The sequence below is a fragment of the Triticum urartu genome, chromosome 6A, assembly GCF_056163025.1.
Source record: "Triticum urartu cultivar PI428250 chromosome 6A, HENAU_Tu73, whole genome shotgun sequence".
In the NCBI taxonomy this organism is placed as follows: Eukaryota; Viridiplantae; Streptophyta; class Magnoliopsida; order Poales; family Poaceae; genus Triticum; species Triticum urartu.
Window position 1 is genome coordinate 462,473,914 of NC_141878.1, and position 18,292 is coordinate 462,492,205.

The 18,292-nt window shown below is 42.0% G+C and overlaps 2 protein-coding genes across 2 annotated transcripts; both read right to left on the reverse strand.

Moving 5' to 3' along the window:
• Positions 1–2,349: 2,349 nt before the first annotated feature.
• On the reverse strand, positions 2,350–3,702 carry LOC147965709 (uncharacterized). Its single transcript, XM_087528336.1, has 2 exons — positions 3,260–3,702; positions 2,350–2,585 (listed from the first exon to the last, which is right to left on the reverse strand). The coding sequence occupies exon 1, from the start codon at positions 3,541–3,543 to the stop codon at positions 3,265–3,267; it is 279 nt and encodes a 92-aa protein (XP_087384462.1). The 5' UTR covers positions 3,544–3,702; the 3' UTR covers positions 2,350–2,585; positions 3,260–3,264.
• Positions 3,703–4,857: 1,155 nt separating this feature from the next.
• Positions 4,858–9,573, reverse strand: LOC147965710 (E3 ubiquitin-protein ligase At1g63170-like). Its single transcript, XM_087528335.1, has 5 exons — positions 8,949–9,573; positions 7,899–8,018; positions 7,668–7,800; positions 6,764–6,928; positions 4,858–5,324 (listed from the first exon to the last, which is right to left on the reverse strand). The coding sequence occupies exons 1-5, from the start codon at positions 9,473–9,475 to the stop codon at positions 5,148–5,150; spliced, it is 1,122 nt and encodes a 373-aa protein (XP_087384461.1). The 5' UTR covers positions 9,476–9,573; the 3' UTR covers positions 4,858–5,147.
• Positions 9,574–18,292: the final 8,719 nt, after the last annotated feature.

Below are 18,292 nucleotides of genomic sequence, written 5' to 3' on the forward strand. Positions count from 1 at the left end.
TATTGATATTTAGTGGATGCAATGTTCACGAAAGTTAAAAAATGATTGTGATTTTTTTTAAAAAAAATCACAGGTTTAAGAGTGGTGATCCCTTAGAAAATGTTCGTGCATTTTTAAAAGCTTTCACAAGTTCTAAAAAATATGCGCAATTTTTAAATAATCAAATTCCAAAATTTTAATAATTTTTATATAAAAACAGAAAATAGCAAAAACAACTTGGAAAAATAGAAGGAAAGAAACAGAACATAAATTTAAAAGTAAAAATAAAATAGAAAAGATAAAACTAATAAAATGAGAAATAGGAATTGGTGTGAAAATAGAGAAATAAAATAGAATAAAATGCAACTGGGAAAAACACCAACCAAAATCTGTTAGAAAAAAAGGAGCTAGGCTCATCCCACAGAAAACAGGCCCACATACATGAAACATTTTTTTCATGCAAATATTTGTTAGCAATAAAGAGTAGGAACAGTGTAATTTTATGTTAATATGTGTGAAAAGTTTTCTTTCAACACATGTACATTTTCGAAAACAATGTTCATATACTTTTAGAAGAGTTCGAAGAATAAAAAATGTTCCATATTTTTAAAATTTTAATATAATTAGCATTCATTGAACATTTCAACATATTTAAAAAAAGTATGCGTTAGAAAATGAAGTGGTCAACCCAGTTTAGGAAAAGGTTAGTCCAACTAATAAATGTTCAGTTTTTTTACAAAACTTATATTATGTTTGAAAAGTGTTTATGCCTTGTAGTGAAGAAAAATGTGTTTTTAGAAATATTTAAAAAAATAAGTAAATAAGAATGAAATTGAAAAATGAAAAGGGAATGAGAAAATAAAACAATACCGAAATAGAAAATGTAAAAGGAAAAAAATCAAGAAACGGGCGTTCGCCCATCCGAGGAGCACCTGAGGTGACCGCTCTCTATATGTCGGATTAGGCAGATATAGCATTTATGATCACTATGTCATATAGTAGTAGTGGATTACTTGGGTGACTCACACTTGTGTTGGTTATTACCCTTTTTTACCCCTAAAAAGGTAATTTCGGCCAGCCACATGTGCGGCTCATTGACGTTAGGTTTTTCATCTGGTTTTATTTTCCTTTTTTATGGCTTTTTGGGTGGGTTTTTCCTGTTTTGTTTTATTCCTCTAATTTTTCTTGTTTCTTCTTTAAAATATTTACGTGTTTTTGAATCTGTGTAGATATTAAAAACTCAGGACATTTTTATGGTTCATAAACATTTAAAAAAATAAAAAAATGTGATTTTTTTAATACTTTTATTTGACTTCTTATCAGCATAAAAAATAATACCAGCAACACTAAGTATTGAGCCACATTCTTTTCGATCTTCTAGTCCACTCTTTGAGCGCCGAATAGGCGCTGTATCGCGGATGGGCCAGGCTAAAATAGAGCTCGAGTGTGAAACCTCTTCGCTCGTTAGAAAAGCGATGCTTTACCCGGAAAAATAAACTACTTGCTCACACCCTTCATAAGAAAACCGCTTGCTACTTGGCCAGAATACATAAATGGCTTCATGTTTATTTTAACTAAAAATGTATTTTTGAAAAAAAATATGCTCCCTCCGTCCAGAAATACTGATCAAAGAAATGGATGTATCTAAACGTATTTTAGTTTTAGATACATTAAACTTTTATCCATTTCTCTAACAAGTTGACGGAGGGAGTACATCTGTTTAGAAAATATCCACATATTTAAAAATATTCAAGATATTTCAAAATATTCACTTATTTTGAAATGTTGAACAATTATAAAAAGTTCATAGGTTTTGACAATATTCGCATCTCCGAAAATGTTAATAAATTAGAAAAAAAATCTCTTTAGTTAAAAATTATTTAATTTTTATATAGTATATTTTTATTTTATTTGAATTAACTAAAAACAGAAAATAGCAAAAACAGCTTGAAAACTAGAAGAAACAAATTGAACAACAGAAAAAAATACTGAGAAAGGAAAACCTTGAAAATACTGGGAAAATGAGAAATAAAAAGAATACAAGCGAAAGATAAAAAAAGGTAAAAATAACTAGAAATACCCCGGCAAATATAGGAAAAGGGCAAAAGGAGCTATGCTCATCCCAAAGAAAACAGCCCCGCAGTGAGGAAAATCGACCTAGTTGGGCCGGCCAAACAATGTGTTCCGTGTGTGTTGGAACGGGAAATTCCACATTCTTTTGCTTAGTGATTACAATATTATTCCCTTACTGATAACCTTATTGAAATATATTGCAGCGCGTTCCCTAGCAACAGCGAACCGATTGGCAAGTTTATGGAAAATATCTGCACAGTTGCATAAATATCATGCATATCGAGAGCAACAGACACATTTTATGAAGAGAGCTCCTTAAGATAAATGAAGATGAACTAGTGCATCACCAACATACACACCATGCCCCGCCATGAAAGGCACATTGACAAAGACAAATATCGGCATAACTGCACAGATCTGGAAAACATCACTTCCACTGCGACGCATACAACTTTGGACTTTGGAGGCTACGGTTCTAGAAGGAAATTTATCACTCTAGCTAGCTTGTTAACTTCAGATTCATGAGACGCAACCTGCAAATAGAGCAAAAACGAAAATAGAGATGTCAGTAATTTTTTTTTCCGAACCATGTCTTCTCTTACTATCTACTTCCTCCGTCCGGAAATAACTATCGCTCAACAAATTTATCTAGACGTATTTCAATATTAGATACACACATTTGAGCGACAGTTATTCTACTGCTAGGTACATCCGTTTGAGCGGCAGTTATTTTCGGACGGATGAAGTACATGTGTATAATCTTGATGCAACGATATGAGTCGGTCAAAACCCTGTTTGTTGAAATTATGTTGGATGGAGAAACAAATCTACATGTAAATTGTAAGAGACACATCATGTTATGGTACTATGCAGAGGCATGCATGATATAGGTTCTTTTTTTTATTGTTGCAAAAAGCATGTTATACATTCTAGAGCTTGAATGAGGAAATGAACCTACCGTGACACCCCTATTTGTGAAGTTTAGCCCATGACTTTTTTTTTTGAGGGAGCCCATGACTATACTATGGTGGAAAAGGTAAACGGAACAAGTCATGAGCGAGCGGACGCTCACCATTGTACTGAACGTTACGTGCAACGAGTACAGCTGTGTGGATGAGAGACGTGTTGACGTTCTTTGCGGTGGAGTTGTATGACCGGCGTGCTTGCTGCGGAAGGAAAGAATGATCGTAGCCATAAATCGACCAACCTGCGTCATTTGGCGTCGCGGGCTGCGGGCCGGGAGGGTCCCCGGCGGTTGGACTCCACGGCGCTGTCGGGGAGGGGGCGATCCAGCGGGAGCTGGCCGCGGCCGCCGGCGGGCGGCGGCCCCCGGTGGCAGAGCCTGCGCGACGCCCGCCGCTCCTCGCTGACGCCGGCGGCGCCCACGAGCACCTCCTGCACGAAGGAGCGCTCGACGCCGTCGAGGAACGCCGCGTGCCGCTCCTCCGTCCACCCCTCGCCGCGCGCCAGCACCGCCAGATGATCGTCCATCCGATCCACGGCCACGCACGGCCCGAGGGTAGCGGAGGACGTACGCAGGCCCGCTCTCCTCGACGACGGCCGAGGGCGAACGTTATATGGGGCCGAACGAAATAAATATCTAGCCAGCCGACAAGGCCGTATGCAAACGCGCGGCGTGCTTATACTCGTCACAAACTTATACCAGCACTGATCCTGCTTGTCACTAGCAGTACGTATTCGCTAGGTATATCTAATGGCCGTGTCAAGGCGTATCATACCAGCATGGCGAGGCTGGGCTGGCGGGCCAGGAGGAATGCGACGTGCGGTGTGTCGCATGCACCGTTGAGGGCTTGAGGCCTTATCTCCTGCAGATATTTTGTCTGCGTGACGCGACACGCGAGTGAGTGTTACGGGCGGGCGGCTACGCAGCAAAGTCCTTGGGGACCAAAAGTGTGCCGCGCTTTAAACAGAAGTTCTGCGCTTTTCCTGATCCACTCCACTGCATATGCCGTGTTCAAAACGGCGCGAGAAATATCTTGAGCAAACTAGTACGTATATGGAACCCCCCAAAAACGACATGGAACCCTAAGTTTAAGAAAACTTATGTCGAAATTTATAAGTTTTCTTTCGTTGCATAGTCGCAACTTTTGCACTAATAATTGTCACCTCATCCAAATTATCCATATACCGCAAAAACTGACCGACAACCATGGATGTAGGAGGAACAAGACGTCGGTATTCATAGACTTGGATGCATTTTTCAGCTTCTGTAAGGGTGTTTTGTTAAGGCATGTGCTACTTAACATATGGCCTTTGAACTTTTCGCAAATATTTTGGATGAAAGTTCAAAGTTCTGCCCACATGTTGACCAAATTTTGACTGTAATTCAAAGTTTCCAAAATTATTTTAATCAATTCTAGAAAACAATAAATTTTAGAAAATTTTAAACAATGGATATTCTGGAAAAGTTTTGGCTCAACTGGATAAGGAGTTTGAGAGATAATTATTCTGAAGTTTGTGGTTGGCCCAATCATGGAAAAGTCGTAACTCTCCAAATAAATGAGAAAATATAGAAAATCATAAATAGTTCATGGACCCCGATAACGCCCGGATGTTTGGGATTTGGCTATGGCAAATCGAATGTTTTCAATGACTATTTTAATGACTCGAGGATGGCAATTTTAGTTGGCAAGCATGACAACACCGTGCTCAGTGTTTTTTTTTCCTAGAAAATTGCCCTACGTGTCAACTAAACTTGTCATTCTCGCGTCACAAAAATTGCCATCCAAACATTCGATTTGCCATGGTCAAATCCCGAACGTTCTAGCAAGTGACCAGGTCAGATAAATCAAGGAGATCAAACATGAATTCTTGACATGGTTTCACTAATGGGCATTTACAAGATTACAACACTATGGTATTGTGTAACAAACAATTTTAGCTGATATACACCACAATGTGTAACTTCAATACACAATGACTACCATGACCATATAAAAATACACAAATTAACATGAATCATACTTCCTTTGTTATATTAGCTAGGGCGCTCAAATTCACAATCAGGAGTTTATCATGGATAAGTACCATTGTCGTGACATGAGTCGCCCGTCAAATACTTGGATTTTGGAGATTTATACTTCTTCACTACCACTGCTGCTGCTGTTTTTCCGCACATTCAACTTGCACAAAGGGCAAGTTGCATTGATGTGAAGCCACTTGTCAATGCAAGCGCAGTGGAAATGGTGGCCACAAGGGAGTTCACGCAGCTCTGCGCCATCATCATACACTGAAAGGCAGATGCAGCACTCCTGCATCGACCAAGCAGATGATGAATCATTTCAAAATAAAGTTAGTATATGAGCTCATAGAAAAGCAGAAGCAATGCACAGATAAAGCACTTAAGCTGAAACAGGACCAACAGGCTCAGGATGATGGTGCTAAAAGAAATGCATTTGAGCTAAAGAGCTGATAATTCATTAATCTGGTTTCTAGTACAACAAAAAACCATTCGGAACAAAGTAATTTCGACGCTAAAACCTATGTGTATGTGCAAGGATTTGTTACGTGCACAAAGAAAAGCAATCGCTACAAAGACTATAAACATGTTTTGTCAAAATGCACAAGTCAATTAATAGTAAGCACACGTTCATTTGTTTATGACTAGATAATTGCCCGTGCGTTGCAATTGGACCACAAATATTTAGTACACGGTCACCGTGATTTACCTTCTATTTTATTAGCAATGTGACTTCGTACCAAAAAAGTATTTTGACTGCCAACTGAATCAGTACTTATTGACTCACCAAAGATAACATGATTTTATTTGGTGAGCCAATAAGACATGCAGAAGTTGAGGCGGTTTTCAAGAAAAAACAGCAAAACCAAGAACGGAGGTGGAGCAGGAAGGGAGGACGAAAAAACGATGTAAGACGGAAACTTGCATATTTTTAAGTAGGAAGAGAATCAGTACTTGTTGGCTTGCCAAAGAAAACATGGGTTTATTTGGTAAGCCAATAAGACGTGGGGCAGTTGAGGTGGTTTTACTTCGGCAAAACCGAAAACGGAAGTGTGGTGGGGAGGCAGCACGAAAGAAACGAATGTAAGACAAGACCTTGCGTATTTTTTTATTTCTTTATGATTTCCGACATCAAATTTAGACTCAGATACCATGTTAATGGGATAAATCAGTTCCACAGTTCAAGTGGGCCCACCACACTACAGCTTGAAATTCCTCTCCATCTGGATATTTGCAGTGAGGATTCACAGCAGAACACCTTTTTGCATTTCCCAATATTTACAGGGAAATATTTCGTAGTTTTGTAGCTAAGCTGGCCATGACCATGAAAAACTGTGATATACACCCTCCTTTTGGTCTTGTCTTCAGTCAAACTGTTCTAAGTTTGACCAACTCTATAGAAAAAAGTATCAACATATACAATACCAAATAAACTTTATACTGAAAAAAAAATCCTGATAGATCTCGTGATACTGATTTGGTAGTGTAGATGTGAATATTTTTTCTACAAACTTGGTCAAACTTAAAACAATTTGACTTAAGAGAAGACTGAGTAGCTTTGTATAGACGAAAGGAGGGAGTACCAAATATTTTTTCTACCAAGTTCCATACATGTAAATGTATCATATAAAATTACGGAGTAAGTTGGTATAATAAAGTAGGTTCACATAAGCAGGAACCAGTTTGGCAAATAAATTTATACATTTCAAGGACAAAAGGCGGCGAACTTACTGCATCTTCAGCTGCAAGTACTTTCTCAATAGGTTGGTTAGTACCACACTCTATCATTATTCCACCAGAAGATTCAGTTGTGGTGACAGATTGCTTTTCAGGCTCTTCCATCCTCCGAAATTTGTATTTCGGAATTTGGCGAATGTCATCTTCGGAAGCTCCCTCCTAGTATAAACAGATTGTGAAAAGAAGTGTATCCGTCTACTCGATGAAAAAGGTTTATGCTTTATTTTTGTGTAGGCAGACTATACAAATGTAGTGCAAGCCCAAAAAGTATTAAGAGAAGCTAGGAATCAGAACTATCAGTCTGCAATTAAACAATATCAATATAAGTTCAGAAGACATTTATCAGGGAACTAGTACCCATATGCCAACCAGACTCAGTTGAGACAGGTGGCACACCTGCACTTCCACTTGTCATTGGGATTCATCAACAGGATTCAGAAGTGGGCAACAGTTGGACAACAATAACAAAAACTATTCATAAGACATACCAACACAACAGAAACCACTTTAATATTTCAATTTCCTGATTCAAAAGACAGCTCTGGTTTTAACAATTTGCCAACATCTATAACTTGTAAAGTAGCTGAGTAAGACTTGGTCGGCTAAATCAGACCATAAATATAGCTTACACTATTTAATCTAATTACACGGCACTTTTGAAATGCTAGACCACGTGTTCCTTGTATATGGCCAATAACAATTAACAATGCCTAACCAGTTGACTTTTAGAACAAATTGTGCATTCGCTGGTTACTGGTATAGTCATGACTAGGTATAGTGTTATGAGAACCACCAGCATAAGAATACACGAGAACAAATAGTGAAACTAGCATATTTTGGCACCAGATAAACTGTAACTTAACGGGCATTTATAAAACACACACTTGAGAAGCCATACCTGATCTGATACTGCATATAAAATTGCTATGATACAAGGGAGGCAGCAACAAACAGCAATACCAATGATGCAAGCCAGAGCAACACAAAAGACGACAAAGAAAACATCAAATGCCAGAAATACGATGCAAAGCCTGCAGGAAGTTGTAAGGAAATATGTTCATAGTGTCAAACAAATAAAACGAAAATCCATACAAAAAGGTCCAAGCATATCTTATCAAACTATATGTACCAGTAGAGCTGAGGTGCATCATGGGTAAGAACTTGTCCACCAGCAGATACCCAGTAAAATCCAATTATCCACCATATAAAGGAGAACATTGTATTAGCAGATTCCAGATGTTTTGCTACACTGCAATGGTACATATAACTCCAATCAGGAAATAAGACATGGTGGAAATTAACATATTGCAAAGAATACACAAAACTCTAATGTAAGGGCAGCAAAACAAGAAGAAAAGTGTGAAATGAATTCAACACCAAACTACAGTTACTTAATTGAAATGAAGAAAGTGAACACTGGTAAAATATAATTGCAAGGAAACTTGCATACAAGCATAGGAGGTAAAAGCACAAATTCATATTGTCAATGAAAATAGAAATGCCTAACCACCAGGCTGGTGCTTATATAACCAGAGATGCAGAATAGAACAATTACAGACATATTTCTCCAAGAAGTCGTATACAGCCTTACATCATAATACAAATCAACGTGTTAGTTGTCTGTCCAAGCCACATATATGGATAAAATTGTTCAAGATTTAGGATGGTATGGGGAACTTCTAATAACACTAGTATTTGATATTCACAAGAAAATGCATGTGTTCAAATTTTGTGTTCCGTAATAGGCTCACACCCAGATAAACCGGCATAACTCAGCATGCATTAGCAAAAGCAAGGTGGACGAAGACCAATATAATGAAGATTGCCAAAAATGAAGGGAACACAGGAAACAACTGGAGTTGTCTAATCCAATTAGCTTCACAGCTAAAGTAACTCGATTTCAACAATTAGCTTCACAGCTTCAAATACTCAGTTTGTCAGGAAATAACAGAGTAACGACAAATAAATATACCACATAATTAATTCTACCTCCATAATATTCCTATATGGTACTCCCTATTATGTTCCGCTCAGAATGAAAGTACACCCACGCAGGGAACAAGTCAAGGAAAGAACATTAGGATACAGCTAGTCATGAACTCCTAGTACAAATTTATAGGGAACAGAGGAACATAATTGTGCTTAAGTTAAAGGATTGCAATGGTATTCACAAAATTACCTGACGAAGTCGCCAGTGCGTCCATGGGGACCGCTCTCTCCGGCGTCGTCTATGGACGAGGATGATCCATCAGTGCCCCTCTCCTCGTCGGCGGCCGTAGAGGACCCGCCACGCTGGCCGTGACGCACACGATACTCCATGGCAACACAGACCATGTGCAGGACGCACTGAACGGCATACCCGGCTACCCAAATACGGAGCGGCACAGACGGGCTTTCGTCGCCGCTGAGCACGAGCACGACGGCGGTGGTGAGGATGAAGGCGAGGTTCCAGAGGAGGTCGAGTGCCACGACAGGGCGGGAGTACGCCCAGTCGGCCTGGCGCTCCTCTAGCTGCTCCGCCGCAGTCTCCCGCACGAGCAGGGACGGCTCCCGCATCGCCCGCCGACCGCCCTGCCGCAGCAGCCGCGCCGTCCCACGGAGCGATGGCCGGCGCAGCGCGCCACGGCGCCGCCCACCGCCGCCGAGCAGCGGCGCTGAGTCAAGGAGCTCGTCGCCGCGAGGACTCGGGGATCGTGGGGTCGCCATCGCAGGAACCCTAGCGAAATGGGGAGGAGGTGTGTGCGTCTTTGTTACCTTCTCCCCTGCGGAAATGGGAGAAGACTCGGGTTTTCCTTCCAAGGGGACTACGGCGCGTGATTCATTTCTTTCTTTCTTTCTTGAGCACCAAGTACTAGTAGTTTTTTTTTAGCACTAAAACTTTATTCCTCACATAACTGTCATATCCTTGTCGAATTAGCAAAGATTTTGGTTCGAAATGCTTTCATTTAATTAATCAGCCCCACCTTTTTCTATGCTCTGATCTCTGAGCCCTTATTTAGCTTGGGTATCCCTTTAAATTAAATTTCTATTTTCAAAAACGGGTTTTAGCATTGATAGTTTGATACCAAACCATGGGTGGATTTCCCCTTTTCAAGAACACGTTTCAGGTAGACTTTTTTTAATACGATTTAGGTTTTTTATGTAATTTCAGGTGGACTTTGAAATTTGGCTCTTTGGAGAGAGAGAAAGAGAGAGAGAGAAACTAGGCTAGTTTTAGCAGATCACATGTAATTCTAGTGTTCTGGCAAAAAATAACAAGCAACTTAAGTGAAGAAATGTCAAAAAAATAGAACCCCACTCTTCATATAGTGGACCCGTGTTGCTTCCTTGAGGGTCATTCGGGAGACAACCCAAACCAGTGAGAATGCCCCCACGAAAAACTCGTGCAATTGATGACGGCGGGGTCCTTTCTATTAGTAGTGGTGGAGTGTGGCGTTGCATTGCGACGATGGTTGGGTCGTGATGGGTGTCACATACCAGATTTAAAATTTCAAATCGGGTATATTAAAAAATTCACAGGGAATTAAATTTCTTGTAGAAAATTGTTGCTTGTTTGCCTCTAGCTGAAAAATTGCATAGAAATTGCCTAGGATTTGCTTGTTGATTGATTATGTTGCCTTGTGTGATGCACCTAGAGAGTCAAAGGCCCTACGCCAACTTTCAAACCCTTGTTTGAAACTTGGAAAAACAGAATAAACCTCAAAAGTTTTGGGGAATAATTTTGAAATCCCAAATAGGGCGACCAATTAAAATGTTTATTTTAGGCATAAGGCTATCCCTAATAAGTCATTCAAGCCCTAATGAATTTTCCCTAAATGGTTGAAATGGATTGGTTTGGAATCAATTCAAAAATCAAAGGAAATGTTATTAAAAGGGACTTTGCATTCTTTTGGCAAGAAAGTGAATTTCATAAGTCCAACAAGCCGCCCGCCGGCGACCCTACCTACTCCGTCACTAACCTAACCACCTCTGGCGGGATTTGGCGAGGCTAGAGCTCCTCTTGACCCGCCATTGCCACCGCTGCAGTCTAGGACACCGTGCACATCCACTAGACATCGCCGCCTTGACTAGAGCGTCGATCCCGACGAAGGTCGAGCCCCACCGCTGCTTCGCCATTGCTAGCGATGAGGTGAGCACACGCTTGAGCCACGCACCATGTCCTCGATCATAGGAGCTCATTTTTGTTGCGTGCATCCTCACCCGAGAGCTCCACCGCCTCGGTCACCTTCGGCGAGCCTCCCTGATGTTGTCTCCATCGTCCCTAGCCGCGGCCAGCACCACCATCGTCAGCCGCGTCCACCTGTGTTCTTCGTTGCCGCCGGCGACCACGGGAATGACCGGAGCGTCCACTCCCGAAGCCTGCGCCGCCGTACTCGCATTTTCTCGCAAGACCCCAATGAAATTCTGGTGACCTAGTGTCACCCCTCGGTGAGGATCTAATCTCGTCCATTGACCTCAATCCAGTGGCTTACGTGCACACACTTAAATCCAAACAGTATCGACTAAGCACACACTGCCATGCCACCAACTTTATTCGAAACATTATTCACTCGTTATGTTAATTAAAAAATAGTTTTGCAGAAAACCCCCTAGATGTTAAAACTATCATAACTCTTTATCCATAAATCCAAATTTAGTGATTCTTTTTTTGCAAAATGACCCTTAGAAAATGCAATTTCACCTGGACTAATAAAATTTAGAATTTGAATAGTTTCAAATTCAAATAGAACGAGTTTAAATTTGAGTAGGGCATAACTTGCATTTTAGAAATCCTATTTAGTTGATTCTTTTTGCAGAATAAACCTAGCAACATATAGTTCCAACTTAGCTCACTCTAGTTTAATATTATATAATTTAATATTTTAATTTTAATATAGTTTAAGCAATAGATATAATTCAAATAATATTGAACCCAAAACTAGTTTAATCTTGAAACAAAAATGTTTGTTAGAATAATTATTTTGCAACTAAGTTCGGAAAATTAAAATGAAATGTAGTAAATATTTTGGGGATTATTATTTGACTTTAGGGAATTTAATTTGAATTAAATTCAAACTTAGATTGGAACTAACTTCGAAACCATAGGTTTAATTTGAATAAAACTTTTGCAATATGATTTAGTAATTTGAATTAAACCTAGTAATTTTTTGGGGTATAATTGACTTTAGGGAATTAATTTAAATTGAATTTAGTCAGACTTAAATAATTTTTGAAAAACTAATTGAACTTAGCAAATGAATTTGGATTTAAACTTGACTTTAGTTTAAACTTGATTCTAAATAAATAAAGTTTAGTAATTATATCGAATTGTTTTAACTTAGTGAAGACAATAAATATATCTGAGTTGTGAACTGACTTAGTCAATTATGAAATCATTCACAATTCAATTTATGGTAAACTCAAACTTAAGGAAATCAAATCAAATTGTGAACTCAATTCAACTTGAATTCAAATGAGATGAACCCTAATTTAAATCCAAATTGAAATTGGAAGCCATGCCAAGTTATTATTTTTAGACCTTAGTCTATCCAAGCTCATGAAAGGTTGATGATGACCCACAAGTATAGGGGGTCAATCGTAGTCCTTTCGATAAGTAAGAGTGTCGACCACAATAAGGAGCAAAAGGAAATGACAAGTGGTTTTCAGAAAGGTATTTTCTACAAGCACTGAAATTGTCGGTAATAAATAGTTTAATAGCAAGATAATTTGTAACGAGCAATAAGTAGTAACGGTAACAAAAGTGCAACAAGGTAGCCCAATCCTTTTTGTAGCAAAGGATAGGATGGACCGGTCTCTTATAATAAGCAAAGTGTTCTTGAGGACACAAGGGAATTTTATCTAGTCACTTTCATCATGTTTGTTTGATTCACGTTCACTACTTTGATAATTTGATATGTGGGTGGACCGGTACTTGGGTGCTATTCTTACTTGAACAAACCTTCCACTTATGATTAACCCCTCTCCCAAGCATCTGCAACTAAGAAAGGAGAATTAAGATAAATCTAACCACAACATTAAGCATATGGATCAAAACCAGCCCCTTACAGAATAGCGCATAAACTAGGGTTTAAGATTTTTTCACTCTAGCAACCCATCATCTAATTACTACTCCACAATGCATTCCCTTAGGCCCAAAAATGGTGAAGTGTCATGTAGTCGGCGTTCACATAACATCACTGTTACGGCATATCTCTCTCAAGATAGTTTGGTGATTGATGACAACATGTTTGCGGACTAATCTTGTGCTTTGAATTATTCACAGATTCTCCCCTGGCACGAGATGCCTTCTTCCCCTCGGAGTGTATTTCAAGACGGTGTAGCTCTTCGTTTCTTTCTCGGTGGACTAGTTGTGTAGAGGGCACCGTACTATCAAGAGGGGGTGTGCTGGGGTTTTGCATGGGTGGAATCATCACGTACACATCTGCTTCTCACCCTCCGAGCATTTCCTTTCCATTGAAGAGATCTCTCCTCTCTTCCTTGTCCTGTCTGGGTCTAAGCGGTAGTACCGCGCACCCAGCGGTAGTACCGCTGAGGAGCCAAGCGGCAGTACCGCTCCGCAGCGGTAGTACCGCCCTTGGCTCCACAGCAGTAGTACCGCTGGGGGCCTGGCACCTCTGCTGTGTCCTCAGCATATTTGAGAGATCCCTTCTCTCTCTCTCTCTCTCGCCCCAGCGGTAGTACCGCACTGCCTGCGGTACTATGGCCGAAGGGTCACAAGCGGCAGTACCGCTCCACAGCGGTACTACCGCCCTTGACCCCACTGCCGTAGTACCGCTGGGTAGTCTGGCTCCTACCGCCTCGATTCGAGAGGTCTTTTTCTCGTGTCAGGTTTTGCGGCACTAGTCACGGTTGTAGTGGCGGTAGTACCGTTCCAGGAGCGGTAGTACCGCCCTACCACCGCGGTAGTACCGCAATTGGGGTCCGTTCCCTACTAAGTCTCCTCAGCGCGGCAGTACTGCTGGGTGGCGCGGTAGTACCGTCGCCTGGCGGTAGTACCGCCCCCTCTCAGCGGTAGTGCCGCCCTGTGCGGGGCGGGTTGGTGGGGGGCAACGGGATTATTGCCCCCACTATAAAAGGGAGTCTCCTTCCTCCTTCTCACCTACCTCTTCCTCCCCCAAGCTCCATTTATTGCTCAAGCTCCATTAAATACTCCAAGCTTCATTTCCGCCCGATCTATCTCTCTAGCCAATCAAATTTGTTGATTTGCTCGGGAGTGGTTGAGAAGGCCCCGATCTACACTTCCACCAAGGGATTTTCCATTCTCCCACTCATCCCTAGCGAACCTTGTTACTCTTGGGTGTTTGAGCACCCTAGACGGTTGAGGTCACCTCGGAGCCATATTCCATTGTGGTGAAGCTTCGTGGTCTTGTTGGGAGCCTCCGATTAAGTTGTGGAGTTTGCCCCAACCTTGTTTGTAAAGGTTCGGTCGCCGCCTTCAAGGGCACCAATAGTGGAATCACGGCATCTCGCATTGTGTGAGGGCGTGAGGAGAATACGGTGGCCCTAGTGGCTTCTTGGGGAGCATTGTGCCTCCACACCGCTCCAACGGAGACGTACTTCCCCTCAAAAGGAAGGAACTTCGGTAACACATCCTCGTCTCCACTGGTTCCACTCTTGGTTATCTCTTACCTTTACTTGTGCAAGCTCTTTATTGTTTCTACCCTTGCTTGCTTGTATGCTTATTGTTATTGCATCATATAGGTTGCTCAACTAGTTGCACATCTAGACAACCTACTTTGATGCAAAGTTTAATTTGGTAAAGAAAAGCTAAAAATTGGTAGTTGCCTATTCACCCCTCCTCTAGTCAACCATATCGATCCTTTCAATTGGTATCAGAGCCTCGTCTCTTTATTAAGGACTTTACCATCCAAAGAGTATGGTTGATATCATAGACGGTGTGGAGGAACACTCTGGTGTGAATCCGATCTCGTCTACGGGAGATGAGGGAACTTCGGTCTCTCGTGAGGAGTTCAATGTGGCCTTGGAGACATTGAAAACCTCCATGACGACCGAAGTTGAAAGCATGTTTACTAAATTTCTTGAGGGGCTTAAACTTTCCACCGCACCGTTGAAAGTGGGTGATCCCGCCAACAAGGTGTCAGATGCTATCCCCGACAAGGGGGAAGCTAGTAGTGAAAAGGCTCCTTCTTCTAGTGGCAAGAATGGCACCGGCATCTTTGCCCATGTGGAACCACCACTTGTTTATGGTGGACCGGTTCCTTCCACTCATTTGAATCATGCCGGTCCTCCCCCTAAGATTGTGAAAAATGAGGATTTTGATTCTTGGGTTTACCGCTTTAAACGTCAGTTAAATCATGTGAACACTAACCTTTGGAGAATCATTGAAGAAGGTTTCTATCCACATGATCCAAGCAACTTCACTCCTCGAGAAGCCGCGGACAATCAATTCAATGAGAATGCTCTCTTCATCATTCAAGATGCAATTCCACCCGAAGACCTACCTCATCTTCGTCCCTTCGCCTTGGCCAAAGATGCATGGCATTGTGTCGTGTCTCTCTACCGGGGAAGCGCAAGCATTCAACGCTCCAACTATGAAGTGGTACAAGATGAGGCCGATGAGTTTGCAATGAAGGAAGATGAAGAACCTCGTGAGCTTTATCGGAGAGTAATCAAACTCGCGGTCTCACTACGAGATCACGGGAGCAAGGACACAGATGACAATTGGATCAAGCGCAAATTCCTCAAGGCAATGATGCCCTACCACAAGGCCATGTCCTCCATCATTCGTCAAAGACCGGACTTCCACACTTTGACCTCAAGCGAAGTGTTGGATGAGTTTGTGTCCATGAACATTTTGGACAAGACCATCGACAATGCGGTGCTCCGTTCTCAACGGGCAAAGAAGCCTAACCTTGCATTGAAGGCCAAGCTCACCATGGAAGAAGAAGAAGAGGAAGAAGAGGAGAGCAACCCCGAAGATACAAAATATGCATATCATGAACACATGACACTTGCTTCAAGGCAATTTTGGAGCAAGAAAAACTCGAGGCCCAACTTTAGCAAAAACAACTCGAGTGGCACAAGGGGCAAGCAACGTGTAAGAACTTGCTACAATTGCGGCAACGTGAGTCATTTCGTTGCGGAATGCCCGTATGAGAAGAGGGAAGACAATGGTCGCAAACTCATCCGAAAGGACAAGGCCAAGTCGTTCCCCAACAAGAACAACTTCACCAAGAAGACTTCTCCCAAGGCCTTGGTTGTGCAAGAAGAGTACAATGAGGATGATGAAGATGATGAAGATGATGAGTCGGTTGCCATGGCCTCCGTTGCCATTGCAACAACGTCACGGGTGTCTCTCTTCGACTCACCCAACGAGAGCATCACCGCCAAGTGCCTCATGGCTAAAGCCACCAACAAGGTAACCTCCAACATCAAAACTACCATCATTAATCATCCTTCCCCAACGGATAGCATTAATGAACTTGAGGGAGCTAATGTGGAGGCTAACGAGTTTGAGGCTTTTATGGGAAAACTCAAGGGAAAATCCAAGAAGCACTTTGTTGCTCTCTTGGAACAACTTGGTGAGGCCAATGACATGATCGAGGCTCACGAAGACACCATCTCTAAGATGGAAGGGCATAGTCGTGACTATGCCGATGAGATTTCAGATCTTTCCAATGCTCTTGAGGAAGAGCGTGGTCTTCGTTTGGCTCTTGAGGAGTCACACAACGTTGATCATGCTAAGTTAAAGAAAGATTATGATCATTCCCTCATTGTTTCTCGTGTGCTAAATTCCGAGAAGGCCAAACTCGGGGTTGATCTTGCTAGACTCAAAGAGGAGTTTGATATACTTGGCAAGGCCCACAAGGCCTTGAAGGGTATTCACGCTAGTCTCAAGGAGTCTCATGATCAACTCCAAGTGAAGCTAACTAAGGAGAAATCAACTTTTCCTCATATGGTTTTAATTGATAATGCAAATGCTACTAACCCGTGTTGTGAGCATATACATCTTGTTGAGGAAAATGCTAAGTTGAAGGAGCAACTTGAGAGAGGTCTTGCGACTTGCATACAAGGCAAGAAGAACCTCAACGATCTTTTGATCAACCAAAAGGGAGGTGTGGCCAAGGAAGGGGTTGGGTACGTGCCCGACTCCAAGAACAAGAAGAAGAATGACAAGACCAAACGACCTCCTCCCCTCATGCAAACCTTTGTGAGGGAGGGAGAGAGTGCCCCCGAGGAGAAGAAGAAGAACAATATCAAGAAGGGCAATGTCATCCCTCCCAACAAAGCCGGCGATTTTAATCCTTCTTATGTGTTATGCCGTGCTAGTGATGGGCATGTTTATGCCAAATTTGTTGGTTCTCTTCATGAGTACATTGAATGGTCTATTTGGGTTCCTAAGACCCTTGTTACTAACATCAAAGGACCCATTACAAAATGGGTACCTAAAACCAAGCATTAATCTCTTGTAGGTGTTTGCTTCCGGAGGTGGATCATGGTTGCTCGATAGCGGAGCTACAAATCATATGACCGGAAGCAAGGACTTGGTGGTGGACGTGCACAAAGTTCCATCTATGCCCACCAATGTCGAGTGGGGTGATGCCTCATCCTCTAAGGTATTGGGACTTGGCAAGGTGGTCATCTCTCATGATCTCACGATCGAGAAGGTCATTCTTGTTGAGTCCCTTGCATACAATTTACTTTCCGTTCGTCAACTTGCAATCATGGGCCTTGCCACTTTCTTTGATATCGATACAATGGCCCTCTTGTGGAGCAAGACTCTTAAAGTAGTTTTTGTTGGGCATGTCGAGAACGGTCTATATGTGATTAACTTTTCGGAGCGACCCACTAAGACCGCGACATGCCTAATGGCTAAAGTTGATGTGGGATGGCTTTGGCATCACCGTTTAGCCCATGTCAATATGAGATCTTTGCAAAGTATTCTCAAGGGGGACCATGTCCGTGGACTAACGAATGTTAGTTTTGCTAAAGGTCGTGCTTGCAGTGCCTGTATCGAAGGAAAACTACATGAGAAGGCTCACCCTCCCACGACTATCATTTATTCAAGGAGGCCCTTGGAGCTCCTTCACATGGATCTTTTTGGGCCCCCATCCTTCGATAGTCTTGGAGGTAGGAAGTATTGCTTGGTGATTGTGGATGACTACTCAAGGTACACATGGGTGTATTTCTTCAAGAGGAAGAGCGAGACCCAACAAACCATCATTGACTTTGCAAATGAAGCACAACGTCAACACAATGCAAAGATCTTGACAATAAGAAGTGACAACGACACCGAGTTCAAGAACTACACCTTGGATGAATTTCTTAGTGATGAGGGAATCAAGCATCAATATTCCGCACCATACACCCCTCAACAAAACGGTGTTGCGGAGAGGAAGAACCGGACGTTGATGGATGCGGCACGGACCATGATGGCGGAGTTCAAGTCTCCATACAACTTTTGGGCCGAAGCCATCAACACCGCGTGTCATGCATCCAATCGGCTCTACCTCCGCAAGGGCTTGAACAAGACCCCATATGAGATACTCACCGGTAACAAGC